The 24920-nt window shown below is 38.8% G+C and overlaps 1 protein-coding gene across 1 annotated transcript in view; it reads right to left on the reverse strand.

Annotated features, from left to right (window-relative positions):
• LOC133995970 (death-associated protein kinase 3-like) overlaps window positions 1–24920 on the reverse strand; it is a 34306-nt gene that overhangs the window by 4084 nt on the left and 5302 nt on the right. Inside the window, exons 2-5 of the mRNA XM_062435477.1 lie at window positions 10311–10476; window positions 7987–8208; window positions 6682–6820; window positions 6451–6580 (exon numbers count right to left, since the gene is read on the reverse strand). Of these exons, the coding sequence (XP_062291461.1) occupies window positions 6451–6580; window positions 6682–6820; window positions 7987–8208; window positions 10311–10372 (553 nt within the window). The 5' untranslated portion in view covers window positions 10373–10476. The remainder of the gene's footprint in view (window positions 1–6450; window positions 6581–6681; window positions 6821–7986; window positions 8209–10310; window positions 10477–24920) is intronic.

Genomic DNA, 24920 nt, shown 5'->3' on the forward strand with positions numbered 1-24920 from the left:
GTTCATGTTTTCTAGCTCTGGGGTGCAAAAAGGATCCATTGCAGGTATCTTTTGACTGGGAGACTTTTTCCATACTACTTGGTATTGATTTATTTCAGTTGATATCTTTAAGGTATCGAATACTGATACCCAGCCCTACTCACATGCCACAAATACTTCCAACTTACAGTATGTAGGTAATTACTCCGATGCTCCTGGGGGGAAAAGAAACACAAAGACGTGTTGTGGTTTAAGCTTTTTCACAACTGTATGACAAACATAAGAGACTCACAACAGGCCCTAACATGCCGCTACCAGAAAGAATGTACTCCTCCATATGTGGAAGAGAGAGCGGTTGAAGACATCAGCGAGATACGCTTTGGAAATCTGTGTTTGCAATGATGAATTATAAGTATCGGTTGTAAATATGAAATTGTCGCAATCCACTGCAGGTTAATACCAAGTCAGGAAAAAGAATGCTCTACCCACATATCTGCTGCTGTGCTCAGAGGTTCACTGTTGTCTAGATCTCCTCAGATGTGGATGGGAGAGAGAGAGAGACGAGAGGAGAGAGAGACGAGAGAGAGAGAGAGAGTGAGAAGAGCGAGAGAGAGAGGACGAGAGAGAGAGAGAGAGAGAGAAGAGAGAGGAGAGAGAGAGAGAGGAGAGGAGAGAGAGAGAGAGAGAGAGAGAGAGAGAGAGAGAGAGAGATGACTCAGTCTGATCTGACACACACAACCTCATAGGAGTGTACCTTACTCTTTCGAGGACAACAACATGCATATTTTGTGGAGGAGGCAATCTATGTTTAAGTACAGACACCATCCCTCCGCAGAAGAGGAGGTCTACAACACCACTACATACATTCCACCTACACTGCCGTCCTTCCATCCCTTGCCAGGAGACTTAACACTTGGCCTCAGGTGACTCCACCTGGGACTCACCCACCAGTCTGGAAGTGTCAGACCAGAGGAGTTGGAAGGAGATTGTGCATAGTTTGGATTTATGCACTGTTTATTGTTACGCTGGTTAAAATAGATTTTGGAACAGAATAGTTGACTTTGACACAGGACTACAGACTAAGCTTGGTAATGGTAGGTCGATTGGGGGTAGATGGTAAGATAGTTGGCCGACAGCATTTATAGGTCCAGTAGTGATACTCTTATGCCACTTTTTATTAGGAGGTAGGAGGTAGATGTGGATAGCATGGAGTCGGGCGAGTGATAGAGGATACGAATTGGAACAGGAAGGAAAGGGTGACAGGTGTCAGGAGGCTAGTGTGTGGACAGCTTGGAAGGGACAGAGAGTTAAGGGAAGGGAGGGTGAAGGTATATGATCTAATACAGGTTCCTTTAATGTTGTGGTGAGGTTTGAGGGAGAAGGTGGTGTAAAGAAAATTGCCCCCTCTAAAACTCACCAAAATAATCAGAGCACAAGAGTGTGAGGTTAAGTTTGTAAGAGTGCTAGGAGTACTGTCCCCTAGCGCTTCGTAATTGGGTGTAGTCCCAATTAGAAAAGAGAAGAGCAGAGAACCAATAGATGCAAAAGAAAAAAGGAGACAGAAATGTTGCTGGTTGAATTTGAAGCCAAAGATATTCCTGACAAACTTTTCTTTGGATTTCTCAGATATAATGTGAGAGAGTTTGTTTATAATGTGAGGGTGTTTCAAGGGCCAGGAGTTTGGGCTCAGGGCTATGGTATGCAAGGGTAAGAGAAGATGTGATGGGTGTGGTGGGGATCAAGAGTATGGGATGCGTGGAGTATGTTGCAACTGTAGAGAACACAGTGTTGCGTACTGGGGGATGTGAAGCAATGAAGCCAGAGGCTGCAGTACAGTAGATAAGAGCAAAAGAGAAAGTGACAAAGTTTGGTACAAGAGTCTGAGAAGAAGAAGGAGCTGGTAGAACAAAGGAGACTTGTGATGGTCATAACAGGGCTGATAAATGTGACTGCAGAAGTCAAATTGAAAACAGAAGAATTCAAATTATAGTCAAGGCAGCTGTTCATCACCCAATCCACCAGTGTAATGCATGGAGTTTGATTGCTGATGGGCAGTAGTTCAAACAGTTAATCTACAGTCAGAAGAAAAAAAGCAGACTTGGTGTGTATCCAGGAATCATGGTTAAAACCACAGCTAGATTTCATTATGAAACAGACTGTACTGTGTGCTTACTGAAGTGTGGGCAGAAGGGAAGAACTTGGTTGTTATTAATTTTTTACAATCCTTGCAGAAAATTAGAGCTTAGTGGACTTGAGGAAGTAGAGGGAATAAATAGAGGATGCACTGTGTGGAACTGATTACAATGGTCAAACAGTGGAGAGTTGATGGACAGGAAACAACTTGTTAGTATTAATGATGGCAGAAACACAAGGATAGATGTGAGCAGAGGCAAAGAGCCTGTGCTTCATCTGACATCAGTAAACAGTACATTAACACCATTGTGTGTGACTGGCATGTACATCAGAATACATCACTATCCATTATACAGTAAAAGAGTGTCGTGGAAAACACTTAACACAAAGATGAAATAATACACAAAACGCTTAAACAATTATTATTGTAGAATAAGGAGACAGCATAGACACAAAGTGACATCAGCTCATCTCAACAAGCAAAGAACAAACCAAACCTATTATAGTCTCTGAAGGAACAAATAAATAATCTATGATTGGTCAAACATGTCAACCTAAATGACTACAGCCAATGGCAAATAGCCACAAAGAAATACATTTGCGTATATGCATACTTATTACCCAAAAGTCATGTCACACATTGATTAAACAGGCAGTTAAGAGGATGAACAAAGCAGCTAAACTGGTCAAAAGATCCCCTAAGTTTCAGCATCTGGTTAGGAAAACAATAAGACAAGGCAAAGAAGACATATTGGAGGGAATCCTGTTCATTAATTGGGAACACTACTCAGATAGAAGTCTGGGGAATGATAATGATGAAGACAATGAGAGGAGGTATGAGTCAGTGGAATTACCCTGTTCTGAAAACTGGAAGTGAGATGTCATTAACCAATAAAGAAAAGGCTGAGTTTATTGTAAATACTTTTGTTGTGGTGCACCGTTCCAATAATATGACTGGGGAGGGTAAGCGAGGCAGGGGAAAACCTAAAGCTGGGAATATAGAAGCACTAAGGAGAAGAATGAACTAGACATACCATTTACTAATGGAGAGTTGATGAGGGCACTGGCTAAAACAGGAATGAGCGCACCAGTCAAACACAGAATATGTTACATAATGGTTAAACATCTAAATCAAAGGGGATTGACTAAATTGTTGATGCTATTTAACAAAGTTTGGAAGGAAAGGCCTGAGCTGGACGGAAGCAATTATAATTCCGATCAGAAACTCTGGGAAAGATCCTGGTAAGCCAGAAAACTTCAGCCCCATTGCTCTAATGTATCACGTTTATAAGTTAATGGAATAGATGGTTAATGAGAGGCTCGTGCACTTTTTAGAAAAGAAGGATTTGATGGCTGTCTACCAAAGAGAGGCAGGAATGGACCTGGTTCTTTGTTAAGAGGATGAGGTCAGAAAAGTTAAAGTTAATAAAGAGCTTCATCGAATGGGAATTAAGACAATCATCTTTACTTGGATTATGGATTTTCTAAGTGGAAGGACTATTCAGGTTCAGATAGAGTATACAGAGTATATGAAAAAACATAGTATAGAAGGGTAGTGTTATAAGTCCAATTTAGGAAATATACCCTGAGGCATGGGGAGGTCTCTACTTGCAGATGATGAGGCTTTGCCGAAGAGGGAATCTTGAACATATAAGGGATACATTGAAGGAAACTGTGAAAGGTGGAAAAATGGGGAATGGAATGAGGTTTTTAAATTCTATGTGTAAAAAAACTACTAAGTTATGTTCTTCACAAGTAAGAAAATCAGGGATGTAATGAATCTGAAACTATATTTAAATAATCAAGATAAAGCAGGAAGCTTTTGTTTCTTGGGAGTACATATGAACCCCAGATTAACATGGAGGGAGCATATAAGAAGTTTAATGAAAAAAAGTATGAAAGTCATTAATGTCATGGGGTGTCTTGCAGGGCTGGAATGAGAGGCTAATATATCATCATTAAAGCATTTATAAGAAGCATGATTATGGTCAAGAATAGACTGGTGAATGGTAGAGTGGTGTATGGCTCAGCAGTCAAGACTGTGTTGGCAGACCTGGATGTAATTTAGGCTCGGGCTCCGAAGGATTAGCCTAGGGGCAGTGAAAACGGTATCAGTGTGTGCTCTAAAAGTTGAGGCAGGAGAAATGCCACTGTAGATCTGTAGCAAGCAGATAGTGGCTAATTAATGTATTAATCTAAGAGGACAAAGAGAATCATCCCACTAATAGAGTTTTGGAGTCTCGCTGGGAGATGGGAAAGGGACATCAAACAAGTTTTGGGTGGGTGGGTAAAGAGATAGCAAGACACACGAAAGTCCACGAAGCCACGAAATTATGTCCAGCTGTGCTGTGACTATAAGACCATACTGGATGTTGCAAATTGCTTGTGGAGGCAAAACAGCAGACCTAGTTCAGGAGCTTTACATATGGGTCAATGACAGGGTTTTTTGTGTCAATGCGGTTTAGTCAAATTTAAAGTGGTTAAAATGTGAAAATAAATGTATAAATAACTTGCACATATTAAACACCATATCAACTAGTTTGGCATGATCTTACATTATAACTTTTATATTAAATAAAGGTAATGGAATACAATTGTTCTAAATATTACATTTAATCTGGTAACCATGGAGATCAGGAATATCTTTTAAAATGAAGTCATTATTAGTATAAGTCCACTTAAATACACTGTAGGTGATAAAATATGTAATATCTATCATTCTTTTGTGGTTACACCATTTGACATTTTCAGGAGCATTCGGTCTTACTTTTGGTAAAAAATGGTGCAAATGTCATTTCAAATGATATAAAACCAACAGAAATACTAAATGTACATTTTAACAAACATGATTCTGCTTTTAAAAGTATTTTTTAAGATTTTTTTGAATTGCTCATCTTGCCAACCCTCATTTGTCGCTGACCCATATATAGAGATAGAAGGTACGGTGATTATGTATATTATGTTCAGCTTTTTACAGATGGGTCAAAGGATCCATTGCCAGAAGCAAAAAGAAGCAGCTGTGGTGATTCCCAGTTACCAAAGAGAACATCAGATTGAGTCCCTACATGGTTGAGCTAATCGCAATTCTTTTAGCATTGGAGAGGCTGGAAGAAGTGGGGGCACACAACATTCTCCTCTATAGTGATTTGGTATCAGTTCTGTCAAGCATCAAAACAGGAGCAGGTAATAATCATCAAGATTTAATCTATGAATTGTTGTTTTATTTATGGTTAGCCAATCATTTAGGGATTCTGGGAAATTAAAAGGCAGACCAAGCAAGTAAAGGAGGCGGCCGAGAGAGAATTAGTTGATATTAATGGTAAACTGTCTGAATCGGAAGGGGGGAAAGCATAATGTGGAGGGGAAATAATTAAGCAGTGGCAACACTATTGGGATAGTGCAGGAAATGAAGACACTTACATGGAATACAGAATAAAGCAGGAGTGGAATGAAACAGTGGGAGTAACAGAACAAGCAAAGAACAAGTCAATGCTAGCAGGTTAAGGATTGGTCATAGCAATCTGAACAGCACACTATTCATTATTGGAAAACATTGTGCTGTGATCAATGTAGAGAGAGGGAGGCACGTTATGATTTAATGCAGGAAATATGAAGAGGAGAAAGAAGAGTGATGACAGGTCTACAGAGGCTGAGGAGATAGGAGAGAGGAGATGAGGATTAAGGATTTGATTGAATGTGTGGACACGGTGAAGGGTAGGAGGTTGGTGTTTGGTTTCTATAGAGAAACTGGATTAATTAGGAGACTTTAATGACATTTGACTACAGTGACGCATAAACCCAGTAGGAGCCAGCAATGCAACTCAGAGGATGCCAACTGCTGTAAAACCCCAAAGAAGGAAAAGAAAACAGCCAGAACTGTGTCTTGGATGAGAGGCCAAATGTCTAGTTTCTACGAATATATACAATGAATTTCTTAGTGCAACGGAAATTAAATGTAATGTCTGTCTCCTATAGGACTTGTCCTCTGTTCTCCTTAGAGAAAAAGAAAGAAAAAACAATAGAACGCAAAAGACACAAAAATGTATGTTTTTTTTGCTTTTCTGATGTCACTCCTGACTTTTGCATTTATATGGTGGAATACTGTACAAAGATGGAGACTTTCTTTCTATGCAGTCAATCAAATCAGTGCATAACTTATAGTGTGGTGTTCTATCATAGGCAGAGCAGAAGGTCACACTGAGCCTGATAGCATCCTGCTAAACAATACAAGAGCCGCATTCCCTGCTAATATAACTTATAAACATACTTACACTTACAAATGAAATACAGATGTTGAATGTATCTAAAAAAACAAGAGATTATGTGTGAAATCCTCACCGATGTATTGTGGGGTGCCGCTTGTGCTTCTGAATTCCTCCCCCTGATGAAATCGGTGGGCCAAGCCAAAGTCGATGAGTTTGATGTTGGGGTTTGGAGACAGTTTGTCTGATAACATGATGTTCTCTGGCTGAATAGAGAGTTCAGACTTTATTATGGTGGAAGCAATTAGTTTTCTGTAATTTGAAGTTCACACTTCAGTTAGAAGAGATGAGGTTAGAGTACTGTTACCTTGAGGTCGAAGTGGGCAATGTTCTTGCTGTGCAGGAATCCCAATCCCTCCAGGATCTGCTTCATGAACTCAATGGCTTCACTCTCCAACAGGTTCTCCTTCTCGGCGATGAAGTCAAACAGCTCCCCTCCAGTGACACTGAAATGTCAAACAGAAGTGTGTGAGATGCTTCTCTTATTGTGTCAGCTGCCTGTACATGGACAAGGTAGCAAAACACATGTCAAGATAATACAACAGTAGTCAGGGATTTGTGGCACAGTGTTTAAACTAGCCCGACCGATATATCAGTCAACAGATATCATCGGCTGATATTGGCCTATCACAGATATATCGGTATCGGCGTATATGTTGTCCGATATGTACCAATATTTTTTTAAGTTACATAGGCAGCATTTAATGTATATTTTATCCTTTTTCTAATTAATTCTTGGTTAGTTTAGTGAGTTATAGTTATTTATAATTATTACTTTTACAGTGTAGTTTCAGTGCACTGATGTCATTTTATACAATAAAGTTTATTATCAAACTGTAAAATTTCCTGCCTTCATTACATATCTTTGTCACAAGTGTTTGATAATTACATTTAAGGGATCAATGCAAAAAATGTATGTTTATGTATCTTTATATATAAATTATCGGCTGACATATCGATATCGGAATTATTTTACTCCTTCATATCGGTATCGGCATCGGCCCCAAAAATCCAGTATCAGTCGGGCCCTAGTTTAAACAGTGAGAACTCTGACCCTGTAGCATTTTGGCCCAGATGTTCATGTACAGATGTACACCCATGACACAGAAGTCAAAGCAGTGTGTATAGTGTGTGTTTATATCTTATTGAGCTACTGGAAATCATTTGTTTCTACATTCTGTGTGAAGCTTTTACGGAGCATCAGCTAACTGTAATGCTTACTAATAGCCTGCGTATGAGGCGTTTAAGCAACAATGGCAAATTGTAGCATCTATTAATAGTCTGCATTAGAGGCGCTGTTCTCTCTAGGTATATAGTCATCGGGCACATTTTAAACAGGCACTGCACTAGTATTTGTTAAACAGGACATTATTGCCATAAATTTGTCAATTGTTACTTTCACTTCTGATGTGATGTGCACTTGATAGAAAATAATGTTCTATTGAGTTATTAAACGTTTAAGTCGGGTACATAATCTTAGACGTTCTTAGATGTTCAAAGCAGTTGCACCAGTTGGGGAGACTGAGGAGGGTCTTGCCTTTTTTGTGACATTGGCCACATGAACTGGACTGACTGGACATTAACTGGCTTCTAGTGCTCCTTATCAACTCACATCTCCAGAATGAGTACCAACTCAGCTCGGCTCTCAAAAACATCTTTGAGAGCCACAATGTTTGGGTGTTGTACAGTCTGGAGGACCTCCACCTCCCGCTCCACGCAGCTCCTCTCCAGGCCCAGACGGCTGCACGAGTTCTTCCGAATCTTCAGGAACTTGCCCGCCCAATACGTCCCAGTAGCCAACTCACGAACCTTTCGAACTTGACCAAAATGCCCACTGGATGGAGAGAGAGACAGTAAACACCAAGCTTGAGATACAGCATGAATGTGTTGTTTTGCTATTCAACTCAATTTTTTTTTTTAAAAGACTGTAGTGGATCTGAGCAGATCCACCATCTGCTATGTCTGCAGTCTAACTACATCTTTACATCAGACATTCCCGCAAATGCAACGGTGTTTCCAAGACGATATTTAAACAAAAGAAATAATGACACTAACATTTAAAAAAGGATCTTTGGGTGCATCACCAACACAAAATAAATGACAATTCTGTCTTATATTTTCAGGTACTGCAGCCTTTAGGATCTGACATGCTACCTTTCAGCTTTAGTGTTTAACTGTGTTCACTTCACTATTGGTGAAAAGTCTTTAAAATTTGTCCATCGATTTTTGGTAAATGCTTTCACATGTGGGGTCAGAAATAGGTTTATGCACAAACGTCATGCATGCACTATTTCCCCTATCTAAAACTGTTGAAGTGTTAACTTTTATAAATACATTTGTGAATGTGTGATGAGACCACAGTTTAAGTCTAAGGGCCCCATTTTAACGATCCATAGCGCATGGCGTGAAGAGCGCGGCGCAAGTGCCTTTGGGGCGTGTCCAAATTCACGTTTGCTATTTTAACGGCGGAAAAATGGTCACTGCGCCAGGCGCATGGTCTAAAAGGTTTCGGACTTAAGTCCCCAAATTAATCATAGGCGTGTTTTGGGCGTAACACACGGTAAACCAATCAGAGTGTCATCTCCCATTCCCCTTTAATATCCAGGAGCGCTGTCACCTTGGCGGATTGTAAATTTGATGACGGCTTTACCAGGATTGGTCACATGACTACATTGACAGTTTCATTGATCATTACTGCCATTGACTGATTCTGATACATAGTGGCACGTCATTGTGACTTTTTGTCGTACATCATAATAGGAATTCACATTGTGGTCCTTTTATTTGTAATGTTTTGCATGTTTGTGTGCACAGTGTCTGTGTGCAGCACACCCGCCTATCTAGGAGCATATTGGACTCTTGATGATGCGCCCCTTAAATAACAGTGAAATATGCACCAGTGACTTTAGACCTGGATAAGTACATGAGTGTTTCTTAATGATTAATTCAGAATTCAAGTCACTTTTGTTTTATGAATAAATATAAAAAGCTGCTGTTGGTGCTTATATTCCTATTCTACAGGTAGTTTTCCTGATCTGCTGTATTACAACAACAACCCTACTGTAATGGGTCAGTGACAAATAAGTGTTGGCAAGATGAGCAATTCAATCTAAAGAAATAGTTTTAAAAGCAGCATCAGGTTTGTTAAAAATGTACATTTAGTATTTGTGTTGGTTTTATATCATTTGAAATGACATTTGCACCATTTTTTACCAAAAGTAAGACTGAATGCTCCTGAAAATGTCAAATGGTGTAACCACAAAAGAATGATAAATATTACATATTTTATCCACTTACAGTGTATTTAAGTGTACGTATAAAAAATAATTACTTCATTTTGAAACAAATAAAAAAAACCATTTTTGGAGTATTTCTACTTTTAAATGTTAAAGCATTTAGTCAATATTGAGCAGGACCTACAAACAACCATTTCTTCTAAATAAGTTGTGACAAATGATGTCAAATTTGATACAAAACATACTGTTGTGTTGTAAAAGTGGATTATATTTATTCCACATTTTAGTTCACATTTATTTTCCTGTATATAACACTGGGTTGCATCATGCCATTGACCCAAATATATCTTATCTTCTTATACTATATTATACTATTTTCACTATTTTTCACGTAGTTGGTATGAACACTACAGATCATAATTTAAACACCCACATAATAAGTCTTGATGCATCTCCACTGAAGGTTTTTCCCATTAAAGTTTAATAACTATGTTTTATACCATACACCACATATGACCCACTAGGGGCTTGTTGGGATTTAAAAACACCATCAAACTAAAGCTGAAAATCAACATTTGACCTTTATAGTCATTTCATTTTTTCATTTCAGATCCAATGTGCTGGTATACAGAAGAATAAATAAATAAATAGAAATAATAAAATCTGCAGTAGATATTAAAACAATCAGTCATATCTGTACCTTCCCAGAACATCTCCGATCTCATAGAAATCTTCCACATTTTCAGGTTTGAATACTGCCATGTTGATTAGCTTCACTGTGATTCCTCCGGTCTTTGTCCACTCCTGGCTATTTTGCAGTCGACTCAAAGTGGCTCATGATCCTCCAAACTCGACCCCAGCTAGACCTGAGTATGAGAGACACATGTCAGAAATGATGTATTACCACAGAACAGGGTGTACGAGTAACACATCAGAAACGACATAATACCACAGAACAGGGTGTACGAGTAACACATCAGAAACTACATAATACCACAGAGTAGGGTGTTTGTTAACAATAGAGAAGAATAAACACTATGTGCCCCTGACTTCATTGTCACTTGCTAGTCAACAGGAAAAGAGCAAGAAAACAAACCCACTGACCTGCCCAGAGTCTAACATTGGCCTAATTACATCACAGGTGTTACAACTATAAGCGTTCCAGCTGTGTTTTTCTCTCTCTCTTTCCCTGTGACACTGATCTAGTCCTTTATTTATTTATTAAACATTACACACATTTTAATACTCATTTTGAGTACAGACAGTTAACATTAACTTTTTGACTCACCTGCCAAGAGGACAAATAAATAATAAAACCACCAACCAAGCATATTTTTTACTGGCCAAAATAATAAACTGCCTTTTTGTGTCACTGATACTCGCTCTATTTAAATGTCAAACATTAAAGTTATTTAATTATAATAGCTAGTAGTACACTGCCAGCAAGTCACTGTTTAACACAGAGCTGAACTGAGTACTGATGTCCTGAACTGTCTGGAGCATTCCTACAGTTTCACAGCACTGTTTAGATGCATGTAACACACACACACACACACACACACCATGTTTCCATCACTTCAGGGGACATTACATTGACTTACATTCATTTACTGGACACTTATCCTAACCGTAACCATAACCACTACATGCCTAATCTTAACCCTTATCCTAAACTTAACATAACCCTAAACTTATATTAACTTTAAATCAAGTCTTCACCCTAAAATAAATCATTTACCTTAAGGGGACTTGCTTTTTGTCCCCATAAGACAGGCGAGTCCCCATAACATAACTGTGTGAACAGATTTAAGTCCCCACAACATTAGGAATACCTAGTACACACACACACATACACACATACACACATACACACATACACACATACACACACACAATATAAAGATAAAACGTGGATCTAATTTAGTACAGATGTAGAACATGAAATATTAAAAGGTATGGTTTTACTCTTTTATAAATATATATATGGGTCAATGACATGATGCTACTTTTTTTGTGTCCATGTGGTTTAGTCAAATATAAAGGGGTTAAAACATGAAAATAAACATATGAATAACTTGCACACATTCTTTTTTTGTGGACCCAGCATCAAATTTCTGCTTTTAAACCATTTTGAGAGAATATATTAGAGGATTATGGTAAAAATGACCCATGTATAACCCGAGGGTTACATCAAGATACAGCTGATAAACTGTTTGTATCCACACTGTGAACTCTGTGGAGCTGTGTGGACTATTATTTACACCAACCATTCCCTCCAGACACTGTTTATTTTCATGTTATTTGGAGTGAAGATGTGGAAAGTTGTGATTTATTTATTTTTGTAACTATGAACCGTAACACTATGTGGACTGTGACTCATTCCTGCTGTGGGGCCTTTTGTTTGCTCTGGACTTGTGTCTGCTCAGTGTTCTGTTTTATATTAATACAGATATGATATCTACTGTTATCTGACTTTAAAAACACTGAGACCTTATATGATCTGAAGGTTACTCCTAACATTCTTCTGTTTACACCACCGAGAGTTACCTTAAGCCTCAGCTATTGTTGTGTTTCAGATAAATACAGCATTTTATTCACTTTACTTTAAATGTACTGGGGGTCTTATATAACTAGAAGTTTCAGGTGCATTCTTCTAAATGGAGCAAAGTCTCTAGGATGTTTTGGACTGTAGACACACAGGTATGGAGCTCCTGCATAGTTACATTTACTTGGATAAATATAGTTGAACTGAATTAGTGGAAGAGGCTTGCTGACACTCTTTTGTAGTTAATGTGCTATATATTTATCACAGTGTCTGTTTTTTAGTCACTGTCACACATCCACACTGTACATAAATGTTGAGCTTTTTATTAGAACTCTTTATGTGTGGTTCAGCCTGGTTCTATCAGCAGTATTTGAGGGGATTATCAGTTACAGAGGCTTCAATCATCACAGTAAACAGAGTGAAGCACCAGAGAGCTCAACAGGCTTATGTCACAATATCACGAGGTGAAAGCTGAAGAAGCAGATGAAGTGGAGGTGTAAGGAAAGAAGGGGCTCAGCACACTGTACAGAGTGGAATTTGTAATTGTGATTTTGGGTTGAAATTGTGATTAGTCGTCACTTGAAATTGACAACTAATTTAAAAAATGACAGCGAGGCTGTAGCCAATCTGCTGCAGAAGTCAATGCAATGTACTTGATCTAATGTAGAGCTGAACCATTTGAGAAAAAGATCTAATAGTAATTATTTTGACTGATATTGCAACTGTGATATGACTTGCAATATTACAGGGAATTATAATGTTTACGTTATTATTCTCATTACCATTGAAAAACATATTGAAATGATTATGGTGTGATTTGTGCAGGTTTTTCTACAGTCTGTAGAACACAATGTTCAGGTCAGGACATCTCTGCACCACAATATTTCATTTCAAACACTACTGACACGTTTCACCTTTAACAAATATTGTGCCTCCTGCAGTTTGAAAATGACAGCAGTAATTTCACTACAATTTCAATGAATTGTTCAATCTGTAACCCCAAGTGGAAATAATGAGTTGGTCTTAAATCTGTACCTCTTATTAATATATAAGCATCCAATTTGGACAAATTCTTTTTTGACATATCAGTTTGTTGTCAGCCTTTCAGGTAAGACCAGATCTTCATAAGTCCACCACACTTACTCATATAGACTATTTATTGGTGGACAACAGCATTGTTTGTTCTGTAGCATCCTGCTTATACAGACCAGTTGTTATCTGACCGTGCAGCTGTCACAGAGGACGACACCACAAGGCCACAATGACAGTTTGATACTTTTTGCCAAAATGAATGAACTAAACATTTAGACACTTCTATCTGACCGTGTCCCTTCACATTTCAAGGAGTAATCTCTGTACGCATGCAGACAGAAGTTAGTCAGTTACTGGCACACCACTTAAGACAAGCTCATCTCATCAAAATCCCTATAATTCATCAGCTGATCATGATGCAGATACTTTAGAATTAGATTTGAAAGCCATTCCATTACTCTAATCGATAAAGGTATACTATGCCTATAATTCCTCAATCATCACTTTTGACCCACAACAAGTGTGTAGCTCCCAGCCAATAACAGTGTGCAGAGTGTGAGCATAGCAACCAGGTTACATCACTGTCTCCATCTCTCATGGATGTGTAAAGAGCAGGAGGTCTGTGTGTCTGTTTGACCAACGGTGGGCTTAGCCACACACACACACACACACACACACACACACACACACACACACACACACACACACACACACACACACACACACACACACACACACACACACACACACACACACACACACACACACACACACACACACACACACACACACACACACACCAGAGAGGATGAAACGTTGCATTCACACAGAATCCAGCCATGTGGAACCTTCCTGCAGGAGTGTGTTCAGGAGAAATGTTCCAGACAAACCATCAAAAACGGACTGATGTCAATATTTCAGCTCTGAAACAAAGGAAGCAAAGGAATTTTGACTTTTTTCAGTAAATATCTTTTTCTACGTTGTGTTTTTTCTAATAACTAAACTAACTGTCTTTGCTGATGAATAAAGAAAATCTCTCATTAAGACTTTTAAACTGAACCAACTAAAGCAGCATAAAGCTGTTGCTGCTTTATTTTAAACAGCACTGTTGTTTCAGATTCAGAGGTTTGAGGCTGAGCTGCAGGGTTAAGTGTAGGTGTGTGGGGAAGTTTATTAGTGCTGTTGAACGTAACCGCTGTGAAACAATCAGAAAATAACGTTTTATTGATCTGATTCACCGGCTTTCTAGCTCGCTCGACCACAGCTGCTAATAACAGCGTCCTGTAGCCGCTTACTGACGGAGCAACTCTGTCCACCTAGTCAGTGTCCGGATCTTTTATACAGAACAGTGAGGAGGAATAAAGTAGTAGTATTCCTGCAGCAGAACAGTGAGGAGGAATAAAGTAGTAGTATTCCTACAGCAGAACAGTGAGGAGGAATAAAGTAGTAGTATTCCTACATTGTACAGTGAGGAGGAATAAAGTAGTAGTATTCCTGCAGCAGAACAGTGAGGAGGAATAAAGTAGTAGTATTCCTGCATTGAACAGTGAGGAGGAATAAAGTAGTAGTATTCCTACATTGAACAGTGAGGAGGAATAAAGTAGTAGTATTCCTACATTGAACAGTGAGGAGGAATAAAGTAGTAGTATTCCTACATTGAACAGTGAGGAGGAATAAAGTAGTAGTATTCCTGCAGCAGAACAGTGAGGAGGAATAAAGTAGTAGTATTCCTACATTGTACAGTGAGGAGGAATAAAGTAGTAGTATTCCTGCAGCAGAACAGTGAGGAGGAATAAAGTAGTAGTATTCCTGCATTGAACAGTGAGGAGGAATAAAGTAGTAGTATTCCTACATTGAACAGTGAGGAGGAATAAAGTAGTAGTATTCCTACATTGAACAGTGAGGAGGAATAAAGTAGTAGTATTCCTACATTGAACAGTGAGGAGGAATAAAGTAGTAGTATTCCTGCATTGAACAGCGAGGAGGAATAAAGTAGTAGTATTCCTGCATTGAACAGCGAGGAGGAATAAAGTAGTAGTATTCCTGCAGCAGAACAGTGAGGAGGAATAAAGTAGTAGTATTCCTGCAGCAGAACAGTGAGGAGGAATAAAGTAGTAGTATTCCTGCATTGAACAGTGAGGAGGAATAAAGTAGTAGTATTCCTACATTGAACAGTGAGGAGGAATAAAGTAGTAGTATTCCTGCATTGAACAGTGAGGAGGAATAAAGTAGTAGTTTTCCTGCATTGAACAGTGAGGAGGAATACAGTAGTAGTATTCCTGCATTGAACAGTGAGGAGGAATAAAGTAGTAGTATTCCTGCAGCAGAACAGTGAGGAGGAATAAAGTAGTAGTATTCCTACATTGAACAGTGAGAAGGAATAAAGTAGTAGTATTCCTGCATTGAACAGTGAGGAGGAATAAAGTAGTAGTATTCCTGCATTGAATAGTGAGGAGGAATAAAGTAGTAGTATTCCTACATTGAACAGTGAGGAGGAATAAAGTAGTAGTATTCCTGCATTGAACAGTGAGGAGGAATAAAGTAGTAGTATTCCTGCAGCAGAACAGTGAGGAGGAATAAAGTAGTAGTATTCCTGCAGCAGAACAGTGAGGAGGAATAAAGTAGTAGTATTCCTACATTGAACAGTGAGGAGGAATAAAGTAGTAGTATTCCTGCAGCAGAACAGTGAGGAGGAATAAAGTAGTAGTATTCCTACATTGAACAGTGAGGAGGAATAAAGTAGTAGTATTCCTACATTGAACAGTGAGGAGGAATAAAGTAGTAGTATTCCTGCAGCAGAACAGTGAGGAGGAATAAAGTAGTAGTATTCCTGCATTAGTCCATTTGTATTGTGCTTTTTTAAATAACGTGTCACCACATTAGGAGGCATTTACTTAAACTACATTTTATATTATATTGAAATAAGCATCTTAATTACTGTTTATCTGCAAATCTGCACAGCAGGATTTAGAATATACTTGTATTAGTTCACCTAAAGCTGATATAAAACTTGTTTTATAAGTTAAAATAACAGATATCAGTGATTGCTGATAAGACAGCACAAGTGTGCATGGGGGCAGTCATGCATTGGGAAGCACTGACCTAGATTGTTCATCCTGCCATGTGCCTGAAAACTGTTCTTCCATCCATTAACCTCCCTGATCAGACACCATCTATTAAAACCAGACACTCATTCTTCCTGAAAACTACTGAACATCAAACCTCCACCAGCCATCTCTCACAGCTCCTGTCTCTCTGGATTAAGACAAATAATGATTCTTTTCATGAGTCTTTGAACATTTAGTGTAGAAAATAGTCACCTTTCCTTCAGGATCTTCCTTTCACAACAGACAAAGACTGAAGTGACACAACACATCTGCATCTCAGATAACATTACTAATACAATACAATTCCAAATACCTATGTTATCTTTATATAGCTTGTTTTTTTTTGTTTTTTTGTAATTTACTTTTTATTCATTTTTCTTTCTGTATACAAAACAATGTACATGTGACATTGATACACCAATTATACAAAATCAGGTCTTATAGTTGACACATTTGGACCAATTATCTTCAAAAATATCAGCTCCTTAATTTGAATGTAATCCTCTCCATCATGTGTATATTGACTATATCAATCCACTCTTTCTTAAGTCAAAAATATTTAATAAATGATTAGGTAAGAGAAAGAAAAGCATCACATGTTGACACTGGAGAAACTGGAACAATGATAGTTGAAAAATGACATAAAGATGCTGTTTATAGACAGCAGAATATTTTGTTAGAACAAGCAGGTTTTAAGGCCGCTGCTATGTGACATCATCAATAACGCCCTGTTTCCTGTCTCTGCTCTCCATGTGACCTGTCAACACATTTGGCGTGTGTCAGGATGGAAAATGAATCTAAATAAAAGTGAACTGAAGACTTACGTTACTTCATTTATGGTTTTACGTACCACAGCTTGACATGCATGGGTGGAAGTGAGCTCTAAGTTTGAGAAAAAACTTTAAAAAAAAACTAATTGAGAGTTAGGGTTAGGGTTCTTTCCACCATCTTTACATTATATTGAAATATATTCAGAGCTTTTCTGCTGTAGATTCTCTGGTATATGTCAGACACTTCTGAGGAAGAGGGAGGTTCCTGAAAGATTCAAGCAGCTTCTACAGAAGCCTGGCTAACATTTAGGTGGAGCACTTCCTAATTTCATGCTCTACTGCTGGGCTCTGAACCTGAGGACTGTTTAATATTCACTGCAACACAATTACTTCACCCACTCACATCACCAGCCCCCTACTACAGTCATCTTTACAGAGTATTATCTGTGCACTAATCTACAATATTCCAACTACTGTCAGAAGTCACCTTTGAGAAGTATGTAAGATAGGAATGGAAACATGTCCATACGTGTTCTCCTTAATTCACCTACTCCTCCTCTCTGACAGGTCACCTGATCCTTTTTATTACTCTCACCACCTTAAAAAGACAACATTCACCGTTTGCAACCTACTTCCCTCTATATGTGAGACTTCCCTACCTGAGAAAGCATGAATGAAATGTTGAGAGTACAGCTAAAGCCTGATCATGATGATGTTTGGATTCACTAGTAATTACTTTGAAAAAGATGTTTGTCACTGCTGCTCTCAGGTCTGCTTTTACACACATTCATCAGGAGAGAATGAGTCAGATCATGCCCCAGCAAACAGGACAAAGACAACAGAAGTGAGCCAGCATCAATGAAATACTATCAACTGATGTATGAAAAAGATATAAAGTTATAAAGATTGATTGTCAAACTAATCTCATGATACACAGGAAGTCATTAGGGCATTAGGGCTGGACAATAAATTGCTATTTTATCGATATCATGATATTTTAAAGAGTCTTAGATTTTAAATATGATAATATGGTGATATGGAATAAGTGTCTTTTCCTGCTTTAAAGGCTGCATTACTGTAAAAATGTCTTTTCTGAGCTTAACAGACTGTTCTATTATCTGCCTTCATCCACTGACTCATTATATCCACATTACTGATGATTAGTTATCAAAAAACAGTAATAATTCCGTAAATATTTGGTGAAAGCACCGATAGTTATCTCTACAAAGTTGGTAAAAATATCAATATGGAGGTATTTGGTCAAAACTATTGTGATAATTGATTCTGCTCATATCACCCAGCCCTAATCTGCACTTCATTACCAGCTGATTGGATGATTGTAATTTCCTCTGTCCCTCCTCCAGCTCATCCAACACTGTGCCGTCACTATTTTAACTGTGAGAAGGAAACACACAATCACATGTAGCCAATCCTGGCTACCGGTTGCTCTTTGTATTTCCTGCTACATTTGCTATAAAGCCCAGAGAGCCCTCAGTTATAAAGCGGATCTTTCTTTGCCCCGGGTCACTTCCCGCCCCCTGAAATCCTGGAATGCCTTTCTTCTCATTGTTCTAACGTCCTGAGACTGAGACACAGAGAGGAAAGAGCCTCATCCGTCAGGGCTGCTACATTTTAAAATGACCAGGCTGAAAAGGTCAGGGCTGCAAACTCTGCTTCCTCTTTTCAATTGCTTTTTTCTCACCCAAATTTTTTCTAGTTTTTACTGTAAAGCACTTTGTAACTGTGTTTTGAAAGATACCATATTAAGTAAGTGTATTATTATTTTACTGCTGTGCAATATATTTATGAAAATGTGCATTATATATATATTTTCTTATACATAGTTTTTTCCCCTATTTTGTTATTTCTAATATTCTGCACTATTTTTTGAGACATTGCAACAGAATCTCTTTCTGATGTGCACTGTATAGTAGTATAGTGTATAATCTGACTATTATTCTAAAAAGGTCTGTAGGTTTACTGGCAGCTCTCATTATATTTGACATGTTACATGCTGAACCATTAATAAACAGAAACTAACACTCCTGTTGTCTTCCTGTTGACAGTGGAACTTTTGACCTCCCAGGTCAAAATTAATTGTTCATAAAGTATAAAGTAATAAAGATATCACCCAATTCTGTGTTAGACTTCTTTAGCCAACTTTATTACAACTTATTACCACAGGTTTTATACATCATTTTGGAAATGATGGTCAATAGATGTCATTTAAATTAAACTATACCTTTGACCTGAGGACAACAGGAGCACTGTAAAAAAAATCAGACAGCACATACTGTCATTATTTTACAATAATGTGTTGTGTTTCTACAGCAAACCAGATACAATATTACTGTAAATGGTATTTAATGTAAAATTAAAATATAATACTGTAATTATTATCTAAAATAACATTAATCATTAATAAAATTATTAAAAATTATTCACTGTAAAACTTATTTTATATAATTGCTAAATTACTGTATGGTGTTGTAGCCTAATCACAGAAATGACTTGTAATTGACCGTTTTGACTGTTATTACTACAACAGTAGGGGTTAATAGGGTTAAGTGGGACACTGTGATGCTTATGAGAGACAAGCTGCTTAACTAAATGCACATTTAAAAGCACTTTTGTTCCTAATGTAAAGCAGTGCTGTGTACAGTAGGATAACATTCACAAACTGGCTGTCGATCACTGATGCTATCTGGGGCAGTTCTAGGGAGGGGCCAACAGGGGCCAGTGCCACTGTAAATCTGAGTCCGGACCCCCCTGTGGCCCCCCTGGACGTAGAGTCTTCTTTCTTACGATGGTTTTGTACTAAGGTTGTATGTGACCCTCTAACAAAAAAGCTGGCCCCGACCTGGCCCCTTCATTAAAACTGGTCTAGAACCACCACATCTCCACAAAACAAACCAACAGATCCCTCAAGATTAAATAAGTGGACTAGAGGTAGGAACCAGTTCTCTCTTCTGGCTTTGTCCTGCTCAAAGTCTGTGTCTATTATTAGGGGTGTCCCGATACAACTTTTTCATTTCCGATACGATACCGATATTACAGACTTGGGTATTGGCCGATACCGATATTGATCCGATACCGATATCAGCATGAATCATACATACTTTTATTACTTATTTTGTAGCGTGGGATGTTAGAAAAGGCTTGATCAAATGATATTACTTATAACTAGGGGTGTCCCGATCCGATATTGATATCGGATATCAGTCCGATATCAGCCAAAAAACAAGTATCGGATTTTATCGGATATTAGCACTCTAATACAAGCAGTCCATTCCAGTAATCCGCACCAGCTCTTCTATCCAGCATGCAGAGCCCGCATGATCACAACAACAGCGTGAGCGTGTGCTAACTGTTCTTCTGCTAACTAAGTAGCAAGAAGTACATGTGAAATTGGAGCTGTGGGTTCTTAACTTTGAACAGTTGGACAATATTGTGTTTTGTTTTTTTTTGTCCCCACCCTCAAATGTTCCCACTAGGGTTGGTCGATACCATCGTTCAATTATTACTATTTTATTCCCCACCTCACAACTTATAAATTGTTTCCTATGGCTCTCATGTGGAAAACACGAATGACAATTAACCTTCCTCGTTCTTCACTGTATTAAACTACCAGATTTTTCAACAGGGTCCAGCAGTATGTTCAGGGTGACAGTGACATTCATGAAATATAACAGAGTAAACAAGCCAAGTTATCTACCCTAACGACGGATCGGAAATGTGCAACAACGGTTTTTTTTACCGACACTAGATATCAAACCAAAGCCAGAAACCCTTTTAGCCTGATACATTCCAACTTATTACTACAGATTTTTGGAGATTATGGTGAATAGGCCTCATTTAAATGAAACTATACCTCGTTTTTTTAGTTCAAAATGTTGTCATTCCACGTCACAATTGACCCGAGGGCAAGAGGAGGGTTAAGTGGGACACTGCGATGCCGATGAGAGACGAGCCGCTTAAACTAAATGCACATTTAAAAGCACCTTTCTCCTGATGTAAAGCAGTGCTGTGTACAGTAGGATAACATTCAGATCACTGATGCTAGATAATGAACTTGCAGACAAAACAATCTGACAGCAGCCCACAGCCATAAAGCATAAAAACCTCCAGTCTTTTTCTCTTGTTAACAGCAGATAACAACAAGGAAAGGTTCCTGCTGTAATGAGGTCAGTCAGAATGCTGCTGTAATGACAAACCCTTTCTAATTTTAACAAGATGCTGTCGTGTCGTGTTGTGTTCTACCTACACTAATCTACGCTATTCTGACAAGTCACATCAAGTTTGACCATATAACAAGTTGAACTTATAGTTTGTGCTGACTCACGCAGCAGTAATAAATAAGAAGTGGAAACATTTCATTATAATATGAGAAGTATCTTATGAAAAAGAAAGAAGAAAAATGTCCAAACTAACACGACAGTATGAGTGTGAATTATCTCACTGCGCACCGGTTGATGACCTTAAGACAACTTCTTCTTCTTCTTCTTCTTCTTCTTCTTCTCCTTCACTTTCAGAATGTGTTGTTAGAAACTTTTGCAGCATACTAAATATGAACACATGATTTCCACATGTCCTTTTTAGGAGACTTTGTGGTTTGACTGTGCAGCTACACAATGCTGCATCACTCAAAAGTTTCCCAGCAACGCAATCCCTCCATTCTCCATTCTCCATTCACTCTTCTCTTTTCTCCCTCCTCTCTGTTACCTTCCGTCCTATGTTCCTGTATTCATTTCTTTCCCTCTTTTCTTTTTCAACTTTCAACCTGATTCACACCACCGTGGTATGTGGTTGGGTTTTTACTAATCCGACCAGTCTCTGCAGATTTCGCTTTGTCTCTCTTTCATGACTCGCATAACTTGACTCACACGTGAAGCTGAACTTGACGATCAGTATCAGTAAAACATGACAACGTGTTAACATAACAGTGGTTTCAGCTGTTACATCATCTCACTCTTTACACTAATTTTCACACATTTCTCAAAGCAGACTTGTAATGATATATAATACTCAGTTTGTAGTTGTACATCTAAACACATTAGAAACACATGATCTAATGATATAACTACTCTGGATGGCATTACTTTGGCCTCCAGCAATTACAAAAATCAAACACATCCTGTCTCAAAATGATGCAGAAAAACTAATCCATGCATTTGTTACTTCTAGTCTGGGTTATTGTAATTCATTATTATCAGGCTGTCCTAACAAGTCTCTAAAGACTCTCCAACTGGTCCAGAATGCAGCTGCACGCGTTCTGACAAAAACTAGAAAGAGAGATCACATTACTCCTATTTTAGCTTCACTGCATTGGCTTCCTGTAAAATCTAGAATAGAATTTAAAATCCTTCTCCTCACTTTAAAGCTCTTAATGGTCAGGCTCCATCATATCTTAAAGAGCTCATAGTACCTTATGTACCTACCAGAACACTGCGCTCCCAGAACGCAGGCCTACTTGTGGTACCTAGTATCTCTAAAAGTAGAATGGGAGGCAGAGCCTTCAGTTATCAGGCTCCTCTCCTGTGGAACCATCTCCCAGATTCAGTCCGGAGGGCAGACACCCTCTCTACTTTTAAGAGTAGGCTTAAAACTTTCCTTTTTGATAAAGCTTATAGTTAGCCAGCTCCTAGTTTATGCTGCTATAGGCTTAGACTGCCGGGGGACTCCTACTCCCATGATGCACTGAGCTCCTCTTTCCTCCTCTCTCTCTCTATCCATCCATCTATATCCAATAACATTCATGTACTATTAATGCATTCAATAACCTAAACTTCTTCCCCGGAGTTGTCTGTGCTTTCTCATCTCACAGGTAATCTGGGCCTGTAGACGTCCAGATGACAGATTCCAGTCCCGGACCTTCTAGCTTCAATGTTTATTTTCTATGTGCTTCTCTCTCTCTCCTATTCTTCCTCTCTCTCTCCTCTCTACCCCAACCGGTCGAGGCAGATGTTCTCCCACTTTGAGCCTGGTTCTGAGGTTTCTTCCTGTTAAAAGGGAGTTTTTTCTTGCCACTGTCGCTAAGTGCTGCTCATGTGGGAATGTTGGGTCTCTTTAAAATTAAACCTGAAGAGTTCGGTTTAGAACCTGCTCTATGTGTAAAGTGCCTTGAGATAACTTTGTTGTGATTTGGCGCTATACAAATAAAGATTGATTGATTGATTGACATCTCAAATGTCATCTATTGGGGGGGGGGGGGGGGGACAAAACAAGGGGTCTGGGGGCCCATTAGACTAGCAGCCAGAGACTATGTATACAGTTTCAGATTTGTTAAAAAGCTTTATTCTATTTGTGAAAACGCAATAAATGCAGATTACACTGTTTTTTTTTCATTTATACCTGCATGGTCTAAAGTCTTCATAGACCTACCACCCAGTATCAGTTCTGTGGTCAAGGTCTCATTGGGTCCCACTCACTTTAGTTATGCGTCTGGATCACTGTGTGACCTTAAGTGGTAGCACTAGGTGTCACAGAGTGATTACAGATCCAGTCTGTGTGTGTGTGTGTGTGTGTGTGTGTGTGTGTGTGTGTGTGTGTGTGTGTGTGTGTGTGTGTGTGTGTGTGTGTGTGTGTGTGTGTGTGTGTGTGTGTGTGTGTGGAGGGTCGGTTGCAATATGTGATTTATTTTTTCCAGGAGATGATGGTGTAATGTGTGTGTGAACCACAGCTGTGACTGGCTGTCTGACAGCTGGTAGATGTACAGGAACATCTACAGTCTCCAGCTACAGCAGGAGGGTCAGGTGTGAAGAGCAGTGACTCAGTTTACTCACTAATTTAAAGGATGCCACAGTTTCATTCTTATGTTATTGACCTCACCACATTGCAAAAAACGTGTGTTTTATATACATATTCTATATATTCTATAATCCATATCAGAATGTTTTACTCAAGAATCGAGTACCAGTTGGGACGGCTCGGGACCTAAATGTTAAACCAGTTCTTTTGCTCTTCTGTAATATTTCTGACAAAGCAGCTGCTTAAGGAGTGTTTGCTGTAGTATTAAAATGCTCTTGTTGTTACCATAGTAACCACAGGTGTCACCTAATCAACAAAGGCTGAAATCATAAGGATTTAGTTTGACAATTATCAAATAATTCTTTTCAACAACAACAGTAAGATTACTGAAAGGCACCATGACATCCATATGACAGATATTATTTCTTTATGCAGCTTTACATACTATACATATAATGTATGTATGAGGTAATGTATCCAGCAACAACTAAGGCTGTGATAATAACCGTCATCAAGAAGCCAAACACAACTGGATGGAGAGACTTGGACATTGTCCCACGAGAAGGACGGCCCAGGGGGGGGGGGGGGGGGTACCAAAAGCTGTGCAGTAGGAACACAGGAAGCCACATCCAAACTAGGCTAAAGGCTGACCCCAGTCAAACCAGTCCTCCCAAATATCACCAGCTATCACAGTCAAAAGCTTTCTCAGCATCCAGACACACTCACAGAGCATTCCATTCAGGGACGCGGGAAGTCAGTCACACTTGGTGGTGCGGATAGATTATATAATGACGTCATATTAAAAGCATACGCTCCGATTTTCCATTAATTTGAAAGGTCAACATTTTATGGCAGTTTTAGAACATTTAAAACGACAACAGACAGCAAGTATGAACACCAACATGTGGACGGTTGCATGCAGCAGGTTTCTTCCTGATCAGAAGAAGACTGCTGGGTAACATTAAAGCACCTGAACTAGCGTGCACTGCACACACAGCATCATATAACAGATGCAGAGTTAACACAGAACAATCATATGCTTCTAACAGTCAGCGCTAGTGACAATTTATCATTTTTTGTGATAGAATGAAGTGAACATGTTCGGAGAT

This window comes from Scomber scombrus, chromosome 16 (genome assembly GCF_963691925.1).
Source record: "Scomber scombrus chromosome 16, fScoSco1.1, whole genome shotgun sequence".
In the NCBI taxonomy this organism is placed as follows: Eukaryota; Metazoa; Chordata; class Actinopteri; order Scombriformes; family Scombridae; genus Scomber; species Scomber scombrus.